General features: G+C 41.4%; 1 protein-coding gene across 4 annotated transcripts in view; it reads left to right on the top strand.

Moving 5' to 3' along the window:
* Positions 1-14,350, top strand: part of ITGA10 (integrin subunit alpha 10) — a 307,154-nt gene that overhangs the window by 265,316 nt on the left and 27,488 nt on the right. For all 4 annotated transcript variants that reach the window (XM_085637685.1, XM_085637688.1, XM_085637687.1 and 1 more), the window contains 4 exons: positions 1,372-1,464; positions 2,687-2,763; positions 3,990-4,079; positions 5,351-5,435. In XM_085637685.1, the coding sequence (XP_085493811.1) occupies positions 1,372-1,464; positions 2,687-2,763; positions 3,990-4,079; positions 5,351-5,435 (345 nt within the window). The remainder of the gene's footprint in view (positions 1-1,371; positions 1,465-2,686; positions 2,764-3,989; positions 4,080-5,350; positions 5,436-14,350) is intronic.

A 14,350-nucleotide genomic window follows, 5' to 3' on the forward strand; every position in this document is an offset into this window, starting at 1 on the left:
CCAATGCTTGTTTATTTTTGTTTCCCATAATCTTATCAAAGCTGGCTACCCTGATTTTCCATTATGAATATGTTTGGCAAATACTAGCATGCATCAACACGTTACTAAATGATGCTGCAAAGAAATGGTACCTGAAATTACACAGTAGTTTAGCAAAATGTTTTTTTCCTGCCTGCTTTCATATTTTTAAGAACATTTTATTTTGGAAGCAAAGAATCATCAATCTTGCTTTCAAGCTTCTGCAAATATTTGCATCAAATCAGAGAGCATTCTGGGAGCATTATACATAGCCTCATATTGATAAACGTTAAAAACGTGTGTACACATTCGTATACTGGAACCACGGTTAGAAATGGAGTCAGAGCTTACAATGTTTATTTAGAATGCTCACCCTAATAAAGGCATTCAATTAATGAACCATAAATACAAGTTTGAACTGCATTAGCATATGGACAAAAATATTGCCTTACCTGCAGGCAATGCCTTTACCGGATCCATAATGTGGTACTCTAAACTGGCAGCCAAAGGGTTTTTGCTCCAGGGGCTTGAGCCTACTTGTCCCAAGGACAAAATACACATGAAAACGTGTTGCCCTTGACCCCAAACAATATGTCCTGGGCGTCGGGCTATAGGAATTCCACATCCCTGTGTACAGCTTGTAATCGGTGCTGCAGTGGAAACCAAAGCACTCGCAAACTTGAAATGGCACAGGCAGAAGAAGCGCATGCATCTTCCGCACCATTCAATTTTTGGTTGTACCCAGCTAGAGTTAGCAACTAGCCAGCATTTTACTGACATGATCAGTATTTTTAAGTCATGGCAAAAATAAAAACCTTAAATCTTGAGCTGGCATTTTGTCTTTTTGACATATGAATTTAGACCTGTAAATAAAAAAAAATCATCAATTACTTCAAAAGTATGTCCAAGCTATATAACAATTCCAAAACAATTCTTATTACAGCAAAGTTTAAGGAATACAGATGTTTTCATACAAAGTTCTATTCAAGAACCAGATCCGACCCCATCCAGAACTGAATCTGAATACATGAACTCTATCTATATTTTTCTCAGAAACAAGGGTAACCCTTTCCTCAAATAATTGCATGCAAGCCTCCAAGAAGCAGCAATCGGTGAAGTATATTCTGCAGTCAAAACGGAGATAAAAAGCAGCTTAGAGGTGAAACCTCCACTGTGTACTATTGAGACTGATTTTTCAACCAGTATTACTGTGACATTTTCTTTGTATTTTTTAAAACTTTTTTATCTTTTGGTTTAATCTATAAATGTAATAGGAGTCCATTGGCATCCACTCATCCACGTTATACCTACTTGCCAATGTCTACTCAATTGACAGTTTGTGTTATTTCACAGGGGGATCCACAGCAAAAAGTTGAATGCACAGCCTTAACCAATATCACAAGGTCCTGCAGCATAAGTTACCCTGTCTTCAGATCTCAAGCAAAGGTGAGAGCTGATCATGTCCAACAAGAACCTTTTGTTAAACATGTTGGTGCTTATGGGTCATTGGGTTGCATTTAGTTTTTTTGTCAAGCAATATGTTAATTCTTCACTTCTTTAGTGTTCAGAATAGTAAAAGTTCTCTCCCCTCTCATCAGGGTTAACTATTTTTCCACTCACTACAGCACTTTCTAGAGCATTTTATAGTGTAACTACCATTAAACACATACATTAACTTGCATATTTGCTTGTTGTAATTAGGCATCAGTAGAAACTGTAATATGTCATTTTTTTCAGCGCAGGGTGCACAAAAGACCACAGCTAAATAGAGACAGATCCTTGAGTAAGTTGTCTTTAGTATTTTAAGTTTCTCTAGATTCTCAGGTATATTTTTTTCATTTCCTCTTACCTTTGCTGACACCCCACAGAAAACTGGCTTCATATTGAGACAGAACAGCGAGAAAGAGGATTTACATGGAAAATCAATAAAATTCACACTTATCTTTCATTAATTACAATTCTTTTTCATTTTGTAAACCACCTTTAGAAGGGATGAATGTTTAAGTAGTAGTGCAAGTTTCTACAAACTGTCTTAACCCCTGTCTAGTCCACACTACAAATGTCATCAAATATAATTATTGAGATTTCAATACTATTCAGAAAGGCCCCATAACATTCCCTGCATTAGGTATTCTTGTTGTCAACACCCATATTGTTGGCATCAATTTCCAGCCAGATTTGGTTACTTTTTTCATTGGTTTAGTTCAATTCAGTTTGTTGAAGTTCTATCAAACAATTATAATGTTGTTTTAAACTTATCTAAAATGTACTAAAAGGGATCATTACAATATGAAATGAAGTATCAAGCAGTTTCTAAGATGTTATCTAAATAAATTATACATCATTGGCAATGGGTTTTAATTTTGGATCACATGAAAGCTGTTACTTTCAACACCTGGTAGTTTTTTATTTATTTATTTTTGCTGGTATTTTCTAATTTTTTAAATAATAAAAGTATAAATTGCTATCTCACATTATGGTCTGGCATACAGAAGACATATCGAAAATTCCATCCCATTACAGTTCTTTGCACATTTAAATCCTTCATGAAATTTAGAATACAACAGGTGTGCTTGGAAAGGGTAATTCAAAAATTTGTTACTCCTCTGACAAGTAATCCCTTACCTTTGCCCTTCCTAATAATAGCTAATTTTTTCCACTTTTATAGGTGACCTTTCTTCTTGATTTTGAGTTCAGCTGTTCAGCCCTCTTAAACCGCATTCAGATCAAGCTCATGGCAAACAGGTAGGTCAATTTCAGGAAGGATCTTTACTATGTATGAATAATGCTTGTAAAAATGGGTTTCAGAGTTTGTTTCAAGCTAAAACAAGATAATACCTTAGTCCTGATTCCCAATCTCTTTGTAAATATGAGCTCTTTGGGTCCAGCCTCTACTTTATATGCGGTCTACACTGGAAAATGTGATAACTTGTCCAGTAGCATCAGGATCTTTAAAGAGGTTTTAACGTTTGCAGTCTCCACAATGCCCCTGGAGCTATAAACCACAAGGTGGTTCAGCATACCCCACCCACTTACTCTATAAGGAGGAGAGGGGTCAGCTTTCTCTTAGTATGTGATGGAGCCCCTAGGGTGAGTTGGACTCATGATCGCTGTCAAGTTCAGAAGTATCTGAAGTTCAGCCCAAGGTCATCCTTCAAAGCATACTCTTGAGAGCTTGATTCCAGCCACTTCTGGGATTATCTTAATTTCTTAGCTTACATTTCCATGCCTTACTATCTCCCCACATGTCCTCTTGTTCCACTCCCACCTCCTTTTCTGTTTCAAATCTCTAATTTATCCATCTCTATATTTTCCCTGTTTCCCTCCTGCTTTAAAATTCCCTTTGTTTTCATGAGTTTGCCATGCCTTATTTTAATGCAGTTCTAAAAATGGTTGTTTTCAGCACTGAATCATTGATAAGGTGAGTGCAAACAGTTCTGTCATCAGATTCAGAGACCTAGTTTTCCACCAGAAACCTGCTGCTCATAAAATGGGTTACAAAACAATGTGGTTAAAATAGGCTCACCATCTAACTGCATGTCATCAAGGACACTGTTGTCAGTCCTGGGCTTTCAACCCATAAATAATTGCATTCAGGTCTGTAGATCTGATTAACTCAATAGAATCAAACCAAGGCTACAGCATCCAGAATGCACTCAATTTTACTTGAAAGCATAGGACTGAAAACACTGATCGGTGTGACATGGAGTGAGGCGGTCATCATAGGTTAAAATCGTTGCAAAGTCTAATTGTAAGAGCTATGCTTCAGTTTGTGCAGCAAAGTGTAAATCAGGTGTAAAATTTGGAAATAACCATTGGCAGATATTATTTACACTCTCTTTAGCATTTTGTATCCCTTTAATTATTTCTCTTTGCTCTTTTGTATCACTTAATTGCACTGTTTAGCCTGTGTTCCTCTCTCATACACCTACCTTTGTTGTATGTTAAGACTCTATACTTCTTGTTTGCAGCGACAGCACAGAACTAAATAAAACCCTTCATGACAACACAGTTCAGCTCTTGGCTTTCCTCAGATATGAACCTGACCTTTTCATATCCAGGTAGGTACAAACGTTGAAGCATAAATCCAGTCCGTCTTCTTCAATACCTACTAGAAATTCTGCACATCTGGTGCTGACAGCCTACATTGTCCCGTTCTTCCAACATGTCTGCAATTTACTGTCCCTGTCATGGCTGTAAGCCTCATCCATGTGCCATTAACCCTCCACTGTAATCCAGTGCACGTAGTACAGTATCTAGGCTTAGCCTGTACATATTTTTCTATAACATTCGCTATATATCCACCATTCTGTACAGTTCTTCAAAACTTTTTGTCTTAGTTAGTGCTCTGTAAGTTACACGTATACATACATATGAAGAGGTAACATTCTCAGAGGTTAAACATTCTGTGGCTAGTGTTTTTTTATTGTCATGGCCAATGGTGTATCCATAGCAGAAGGTATTTATTTATTTTCGTCATAATCGTACCCGTAAAGCACATTCGTCAAAATTTTTTAGGTCTGGCATTAGCCAAGATTTTTTTATTTTACTTAAACTATATTTATAGTGTGCTTACTTACAGCCAGCCCTCTTCATCCATTGGTTTATAGTTGTGTTGCTCACATTTTCATTATACACACTATAGGACCCAGCATGAGGCAGTGAGTCATTCCACTTCAGCCATTGGCTAATTTCACTGTGAGTAATGGCATACTGCTCTTTCACAAGCACATCTGCACACGAAGTAGTTCCCTTCAGTTCCAGGGGCTACTATGTCAGTGTGTCCTTTTTGAGACCACACAAATATTTTTTTCTTTTAGGCTATGCTTTTTAAATATTGACTTATTTGCATTAGTTCACCCAACAATAAAGTTTTACAAAAAACATTGCAATCCAAAACAATAATTTACAAAGCCAAATGGCTAGTAGTCAACACCAGACCAATTGGCTTTGTCAGTTCTGGTTATCTATAGTATTACATAATATTGTAATTCCATTAGCCACAGACACTGGACAAAGTTCCACCCAGGACCATTTACATCTATGTCCAATAGCCATTTGCCTTTTTCAGACCCAAGACCTGTTGGACCCCACCTTCATGACCCAAATAAAACCAAATCCCTCTTCTGCCTTTGTTAAATGTCTGCATTGTAAATACTCCGTGAGACTAATGTGCCATTGATAATGTAAATAATTATGCAACCTGTTGCAGAAAAAAGCATGTTCCGCTTGAAGATCAACCCACCTTTCTCTATCTATATCGGATGTTGTCTAATCGAAGCAGTCTCTTCCCAAGCGACCAACCTTTGTTTCTGTTGATTTGTGTCTACAGTGCATCAACACTAAACCGGTATGAGACACTTCCAACTAGGACAACTCTCGATGGAATGGGGCCAGAATATAAAACCACTTTTAAGGTAATAGTATAGGTATAAATATCACTGTGTGTAAGTGTGTATGCCATGTTACAGTGAAAATGTAAAAGTATATTTTCGTGTCCATTTGTGTGTAAATATCATGCTTTCTGGCTTGTAATTGGTGCATGTGTGTGTACAAATAAAATTCCTGGTTATTCTTGCAATAAAATGATTGACCTTGAGGCCCTGATTAAGAGAATACATCACATAACCAAGCATCCTATTCCTTTGGAGTTTATGTTTTAGAGCACAATGCTGGTGCATCCCTGACAGAGATTTCTCACATTTTTAGGTTTCGCCTACAACTCTTATAATTAAAAATAAATTGTCAAAGGGAAATTAAAGACCGCCTCTACTTAATATTTGTGAGTCTGCTTCTCAGTCTGATTTCCTACCTTTTCATTGGGTGTAGCGTCTTATTTGCTGTTGGTTTCTGGTTTCTTTAGGTGTGTTTTGCTTTTCCGTGGAGCGTGGACTAAGTACTCTTTCCTTTTTAAGTTTCATCTGCTTTTTGTGGAATTTCTTTTTTCTTTGTCTTGAAGCTCTTTTTCTGACTGCATGCTATTTGCAAAGCTGCACTCTTTTCACTATTTAGACTCTTTTAAATAATTTATTTAGTTTCTTTTTAGCATCCAGCTTCTTTGGTGACTGCAGCTCTGCTTTTTCGGAACACATCTTTTGTTTTTTATTTCTTCTTGTGTACGGACGTCATTTTTTCTCGATCTCACTCACAATTTCTTATTTGGATTAGTTAGACTATTAATCGTGTTTGGTGTCTGCATGTAGAACATGTTTTTATAGCTACAAAAAGAGCATGAACTGGTTACATTGCATACAAACTTTAACCCCACTCACAGAATGTTTTATTCGGATTACTTTTAATGTTAAGTTTCTATGGCGTCTGCATGTGGAGCACGTTTTTATAGTTACAAAAGAGAACACATGCAACTGTTACATTGCTAACAGAATTCAGGTTTCATTCTTAATAGTTTTTGTTTTAATGACTCCTAAATTTTGAACACCACGATTCATGAATATAAAATACATGTAGTTTTGTTTCTTTGTAGACAGAATATATGTATGTTTGCAAGCACATTTTCACATGCAGAAAAGCACCACATGCAGATATCATGCATGAATCAATTTAACAGGAAAACATTTCTCTATTTCATATTAATGTATTTGCCCTGAGACTTCCGATGGAAAGAACCAATCTTTTCTTTCACAGATCTCATATGACACAAATGCTTTCATCAGTTCAGGATTGTAATTAGTTAGCAACTTCACAGTATTCGTTTCTGCTTGCACAAACTTTCAACATGAATTTACAAATAACAAATAATTATTTGTGCTATGTCGGACTTAATTTTGTGACATGTTTTAGAACATCAAATACAGCACAGGTGACTGCAATAGGAATATAACTTAATTATGATCTTACTTGGGTTATGTGTTTTACATTCTTTGTATCTTAATAAAAAATGCTTTAGTTATTTCATCTCCTGCATCATCCTCTTTTTCGTAACATTTCAATTACATTTCTTTGTGTAAAGACCATTTCATTGCTGAAATGCAGGCATGGAAATGTGTTGAGCTAAACAATTTGAAACAGTAAGATTTATCTTTTGTCTTACGCAGTTTAAACATAACTCCCAGCTGATTTATTGATCTTATACATCTACCGCGTCACAATGCATTTGACAAAAGACTTTCATTAGAGAAAAAAAGAAATGCTTTAGGCATTTAACAAATGCACAGTGTCAGTTGAAATTGTATGCCTTTATTTCTATGTAGAATTAACCTTTCTGTTCTTACATGCTTAAATATTTTGGTCTTCTCCTTTCACATACTTCAAATGCACTCTGTGGCCACATTAATAATTACTCTGCCATACTGGGCGATTCTACACAAAGCACAGATATTTCAAAGTACAAAACCTGAATTTGAGTCTCAGCATCACAATAACATTTTGTGCCCTATTACAATGTCGGTCCGAGTTGCCTTCAACCGACACCATCTTGGTTTGGGAACCGACTAACCATAGGTCGGCAGTTTCGAACACCGTATTACCATGTGACCGCACGTGATGCAGTTGCAAACTCCCATTTCTCTATGGGAGCTTGTGCGGCAGGCTGAAACCTCCCGTAGCACAAGCTCCCATAGAGAAATGGGAGTTTGTGTAAATCCCTGCACCGTGTGGCAAGTACCTCACGTTGCCTGCCACACGGTGGAGGGATTTACTGGGGGGGCACCTATAGCTGCCCCCCAGGCCAACAACCATAGGCAGTATGGAGGGATGTGGGCCCTGCTAGGGGCCAACAAAGTCACTTTCCGACAACCTTTCCATGTCAGAAAGCCTCACATGGAAAGGCTGTTTGAAACTGACTTCATAATCTCGTTGGCATAAACGCCGTCCGTAAGGGATTATGGTGGTATCCAACTTGCCGACAGGCTCATTGAGCCCGTTGGAACACAGTCAGATTGACTGGTTTACTGTCTGACCTCCAACATTGAAATTCGGCGGTCGGACTTTAAACCTATGTTGGCGGAAGGTAAGCCTCCTACGAGCGGTCGGAGGCTTACCTACCGACAACGCAATTAGGCCTATAGTGATTTTAGGCACATGACACTGTTTATGGCTCATTCATTGGCGAGACTTCAGAAACTGTTGGCAAATGATAAGACGTCTTCATAGGAAAGAGACAGATATCCATTAACACAATCTCAACAATGCTTGCTTTTGGCATTTTCACTTTGATGTCAGTCTATGCCAAATATGTTGCAAGCATTGTTGATTCTTGTGTTAAAAGATGGATGCCTCTTTCGTGTGAAGAGATTTTTATCATTTGCGTCAAAATTTTCTGAAGTCTCAATTGTTAATGGGCCATAAACAGTGTGACCTGCTGAAAATCACCATGTTACTGTGACGCCGTGACTGTAATGCGGGTTTTGTATTTTGAAACGTTTCAGCTCTGTGTGCATTTGCCTAGTCTGTCAGAGTAATTACTAATATGGCCATGAAGTGCATTTAATGTATGTGAAAGGTGAAGACCAAAAATATTTAAATGTGTAAGGAAAGAAAGGTTAGTTCTACATAGAAAAAGAAGGCGTACAATTTCAACTGACACAGTGCATGTGTTAAATGCCTAAAATATTTATTTTTTCTAATGCATTGAGACACCGTTAGATGTATAAAATCATTAAATCACTGGCAGTTATGTTTAAAATGGGTAAGATATATACAATCATTAAATCACTGGCAGTTATGTTTAAAATGGGTAAGCGAAAAGATTAATGTTTCCGTTTTGAATTTTTTTAAACAACATATTTCCACGCCTGCTTTCAAGCAAAGAAGTGGTCTTCATACAAAGAACAGAATTAAAATGGTACGAAGAAGAGCATCATAAAGAGATGAAAGAACTAAAATATTTTTTGCTTTTTTTTTTTTTAGACATTAAGGGGCATATGCATCAACCAAACTAATACCGATTCCTTAATAGCGAAAAATAAGGAATCGCCATTAAGGAATCGGTAATTGGCATGCATCAACAGATTCGGTGAAATTTAGCGATTCCTTAAAAATCGCTAAATTTACCGATTCCTTAATAGCGGGGCACGCAAACGGCCCCACTAGCAAATAGCGAGTTCGGTAATACCGATTTGGCAAATAGCGAGTTCGGTAATACCGAATTAGCAATTACCGAATCGGTAATAGCGAAATCGCAAATTGCCGCGTCGCTCCGGGAACAGGCTGATGACATCACCAACCAGGAAATACTGCTGCCCCACCCACATAGCCTCGACAGAGGAGCAGACAGGAGCTGGAAAGAGGGACAGGCTGTGCAGAGTGAGGCCACACAGATTCTGCCATTCACAGCACACATCCATCATGTCGCAGGAAGTGCCATCCAGCGCTGAATCTGCACGCAAGCGCAAGAAGAAGTTCTCAGACAGGGAGCTGGAGTACCTCATCGAGGGAGTGTCCAGCAAACACGACCGCCTCTTTGGCAAGCTGTCCCTCAAGGTGCCTGAGACCGAGAAGCGGCGCATCTGGCAGCGCATCCGTGAGAGGGTCAATGCGGTTGGCGTCACTAGCCGCAGCATTGACGACCTTAAAAAAAGGTGGTATGACCTCCGGAAGCGCGCAAAAGAGAGGATTGCTGAGAGGCTCCGGGAGGCAAGAAGGACTGGAGGCGGAACAAGCACTGCACCATCCAACACAGCCCTGGAGGACCTTGTGGAAGGGACGATAGAGCGGGAAGCCGTCGTGGGGGTGATCCAGATGGACACGTCCGGCGCAGCCACAAGTGCCCAAGGTAAGATGCATGCCTGTGCCACACCCAGCATAGCGTAAATCCATACCCATGCCCCCAGCCCAATCTCACTGTGTCTGCAGCTCTGGCACAGACAGTTCCACACATGACACTACTGCATCTTGGGAGTTGTAGTCTAGTCAGCCCAGAGTGCAGGTACAGGCGTAAATCCGCACACAACACATATTTTGTACATGGCTGTAGACTGTTCATTTGTTGGACCACAGAGGGACATTGATGGGTACAACACTATGTAGGTGTAATCATCCCACTAATCATGCACTGTTTCACACACAGATGCATCACCTGGGGACTCTGACGACAGCGACCAGCTGATCATATCTGAGACACCCGTGGAGTCAGACCAGGAGACTGCGCAGGATGCGCACGCACCGCCAACACCTGCCACCCCACCAGCACCACCTCCACCAGCGCCACAATCAACGGCACCAGCACCTGTGCCACAAGCCAAGGCACCTGCGCCACAAGCCAAGGCACCACCACCTGCGCCACAAGCAACGGCACCAGCAAGCCAGCCTGCAGCCAGTACAGCCACAATACCGCAGAGGCACAGGCACCAAGTTGCGCCCTTGCAGGAGATGGCAACCCCCCCCCCCGCAATTGGCACCCACGCAGCGCACATCCACACCACCTGCTGCACCACATGGAGGCTCAAGACACGCACGGCGTCACAGGGCCCGTCGCAGTTCCGTCTCCTCAGCTGACCAGGATGTCCCAACAACCTCTGCAATTGAGGAGAGGATGCTGCGCACACAGAACCTGCAGGGAAGACATGTGGCTAGCATCAGCTGCAACATCGTGCGCCTAGCGAGGGAGATGCGCGCCATGACTGCAGCAGTCACCGACATGGGCTCCGCGGTCAGGGACATGGGCACGGCGGTCAGGGACCAGACCACTGCGGTTGCTGATGGCAATGCTCAGCTCAGGGAGGAGGTACGTGAGCTCACCCGTGCCATCAGGGAGGGCCATGAGTCCCAGAGGAGGAGTAACCGGCAGCTAATGTTGCGTTCTGCCGCCGCTACCAAGGCCATACAACGGCACAGCAACTGCACCGCTGTGTTGGCACGCCGCACAGTCTCCCTGCAGGTGGACCTTGGGCACTTCTGCGGTGATGTTGCCAAGTCACTGGGACACATCACCACTGCTGTGGAACAACTTCAGAGCAGCACATGCAGTGCTGCAGCATTGGGAGGGGATGACACCAGTGAGGCTGCCTCCAGTGTCAGCAGCGTGTCACTGGCAGAGGCCAGCACCAGGCGCCGAAGTTCGCGTGCCTCCACGGGGACAGGCCGTGGTGAGGGTTTGGATGCACCTGAGCGGAGGCTTGGTGTACGTGGCAAGCGCCACTAGAAATTTGGACATGCTGCAGGTCCATGGTGGAGCAACCATGGCCATCCAATTATTCTGTTTGCACAGGCCTGACTTTAAGGAACCTTTTATTTACATTTATGCAATCGGAGCATGATTCACAATGCTAGTTCTGTTGCACAATCCTCAGTGCTACTGTGCATTAAACAGTTGCACCCAACACCAACTTGTAATGTCTCATTTTACCCAGGGTCAAAAATGATTTTGCGTTATGTCTGTCCGCCTCCTATGGCCCTCTGCTGTGTTTGGGATGTGTGCCGGTCGTCGTTGGGCGGGTGGTTGGTCAGCCTGGGGGTCGTCATCCCTGTCCACCTCCATGGGTATCCCCCTTCTGGTGGCAATGTTGTGCAGCATTGCACATACAGCAATTATTCGACAGCATGTGTCTGGTTGGTATAGCATTGCGCCGCCAGTCTTGTGGAGGATACGGAAGCGGCTCTTGAGAATCCCAAAAGTCCGCTCTATCACATTCCTCGTGCTGATGTGTGCAGCGTTGTAGCGATGTTCCTGCGGGGTTGCTGGATTTAGGTATGGGGTTAGTATGTATTCCCGCAGGGCGTAAGCACTGTCACCTAGAAGATAGAAGCATAGACTTAGCATTGGTGATGTACATACATGTGTGGTGTTGGTGTGGGGAAGCGTAGTTCTACTTACCTAACAGGAGTCCCTCTCCAAATTCGCCATTGAGTAGTCGCCTGTGCATTCCACTGTTGCGGAAGATGTATGAGTCGTGTGTGCTCCCTGGGAATTGTGCCACTAGGTCCGTTATGATGTTGTTGGCATCGCACACAACCTGCACGTTGATCGAGTGGTATGACTTGTGGTTCCTGAAAAGGTACTCATTTGCTGACGGAGGGCATATGGCGATATGCGTGCAGTCGATGCATCCAATCACATGTGGGAATTGTGCCACCTGGTAGAAAGCCTGTTTGGTGCGGTCCAACTGCTGTGGGGTTGTGGGGAAGCTGATGTGTGTGTGTAGCATTGTCAGCATGGCATCTAGAAATTTTTTGAAGAAGCGTGACAGTGCGCTTTGCGACACACCTCCGGCAACCGCAATTACCCCCTGGAAACTCCCTGAGGCCAGTAGGTGCAGGCTGCATAGGACCTGAACGTGCGCAGGGATTGCATTGGTCCGGTGTGTCTGGTGCTGCAGTAATGGTTCCAGGTCTGCAATCAGGCGCATGATCATAGCGCGATTGAGGCGATATTTCTGGTACACCTCGTCCTCATTCTGGCCGAGCAGGGTTATGCGCAGTCTGAACACTCGCTCCTGGACCCTTCTCCTGCGCTGTCCTGCTGCATTTATCCGCATCCTCCTTGCAAGCACGTAGAGGGCAGCCATTTTGTGGGAGCCAACAGGGTCTCCTGGGCCAAATTTAAGGGTTTAGTGATTGCCTCAATCATTTGCACATGTAGGATTTTATTTTATTTTTTTTTTATTTTTTTTTTGTGACTTTACCTCCAGGTTTTGATTCCCCTTATTTAGCTCTGGCAAAATAGCGATTTTTGGGATTTTCGTTATTAGCGAGTTTTGTTGCATTGGGGTGCGATTCGTTATTTGCTGTTGGCAATTTCCGGGAGCTAATAGTGATTTCGGTAATTGCGAATTCGGTATTTAGCGAATCGGTAAATTAGCATTTTGGGTATTAGCGATTCGGTATGTTCGAGGTTATTTATTTAGCGATTCGTTATTTGCTCGGGTTTTGGGTTGATGCATTGGGATTGGGTATTTTTCACACATTACCGGGAGCTATTACCGAATCGGTATTTTACCGACTGGATTTTGGCTTGATGCATAAGGGTGAAAGTACATAAAACTCAAAACCCAAGTAGGAAAATTTGTGCGAGCAGAAAAAAGGTGCTGTGAAGTTGCTAATTAATTACAATCCTGAACTAACTGATGAAAGCATTTGTGTCAAATAATGAGATCTGTGAAAGAAAACATTGTTTCTTTCCAACAAAAGTCTCACAGCAGAGGCATTAATGCGAAATAGAGAAATGTTTTCCTGTTCTAATGATTCGCACATTACAGCTGCATGCAGTGCTTTTGTGCAGGTGTAAACGTGCTTACAAACATAAGTATTTTTTTGTCTGAAAAGAAACGAAACATGTATTTTATATTCATAAACTGTGGTGCCCAAAATGAAGGAGTAATTGAAAAAGCAACTGCTAAGAATCAAACCTGAATTCTGCAAGCAATGTAACAGTTATGCGCTCTCTTTGTAACTTAACGCTTGTTTCCAAAGCCAATAGGTTTTGCCTATGCGAATTCTATTGGCTTTGTCAATGTTTTTTAAATGTCGCACATTAGTTGAGCTGCTGTGCAACATGGCTTACATTTTTTTTAAAAGAGCTATGATGTGGCCAGCATTGTCTGTGACATTAAGGGTTTTTTTTTTCTTTTTTTTTTACTTTAAGCCATGTTACACAGCAGTTCAACTGCTCTGCAATACGTAAAAAAACATTGACAAAGTAAATAGAATTCGCATTGGCAAAACCTATTGGCGTTGCCAATGCTTGTTAGATATTCTAGCTCTACTATGTCCTTACATTTTGCCTATATTATGGATTGAGGAAGTTAACTATGTTCTTTTGTCTGTACCTAAATCTAGAGTAGTATTTCCACTATTACTGTATATAAAATGGATAGAAATATAAAAGATTTAATCCTAAACCTAGTTGAATACACACAAGCATAGAGTGCAGCATAAAAATTACTAGTGTAGAATATAGTTAAAGCATGGGCTTCACTCCGCCTGCATGTCTAATTTATGGCTTATAGTCATTTATAAAGTTGGTTATTGGGGTAGGGATTTTCTGAATTGTTCCACATAATCAAGACCTTTATATGTTCCCACCTAATGCGCTTGGATGAAAACAAACCATTTTTGGCCATACTTCACCTGCCACCAACATACCGTAATGAGGTGTGTCCCCAGAATATTGATAGGGCACAATATTGTGGACAAAATATCGGGGGGGAAAAAGTATCAAGAGGGAAGTAGGTCTAGATTTTCTATAGCTGAACTCACATGTATGTAGCTACGCGGAACATAAATCGACAAGGTGCATAGATGTGAAGTTATGAATAGTAAATCCATACGTCCCTATGTGCATTCAACTTTCGCTATTTTGTCCCTCAATATTGTTTCCCCTAAATATTATTTTAGCACAATATTCTGATAGCCTTTATTCAGTAATACAATCCTT

This window comes from Triturus cristatus, chromosome 12 (assembly GCF_964204655.1).
Source record: "Triturus cristatus chromosome 12, aTriCri1.1, whole genome shotgun sequence".
In the NCBI taxonomy this organism is placed as follows: Eukaryota; Metazoa; Chordata; class Amphibia; order Caudata; family Salamandridae; genus Triturus; species Triturus cristatus.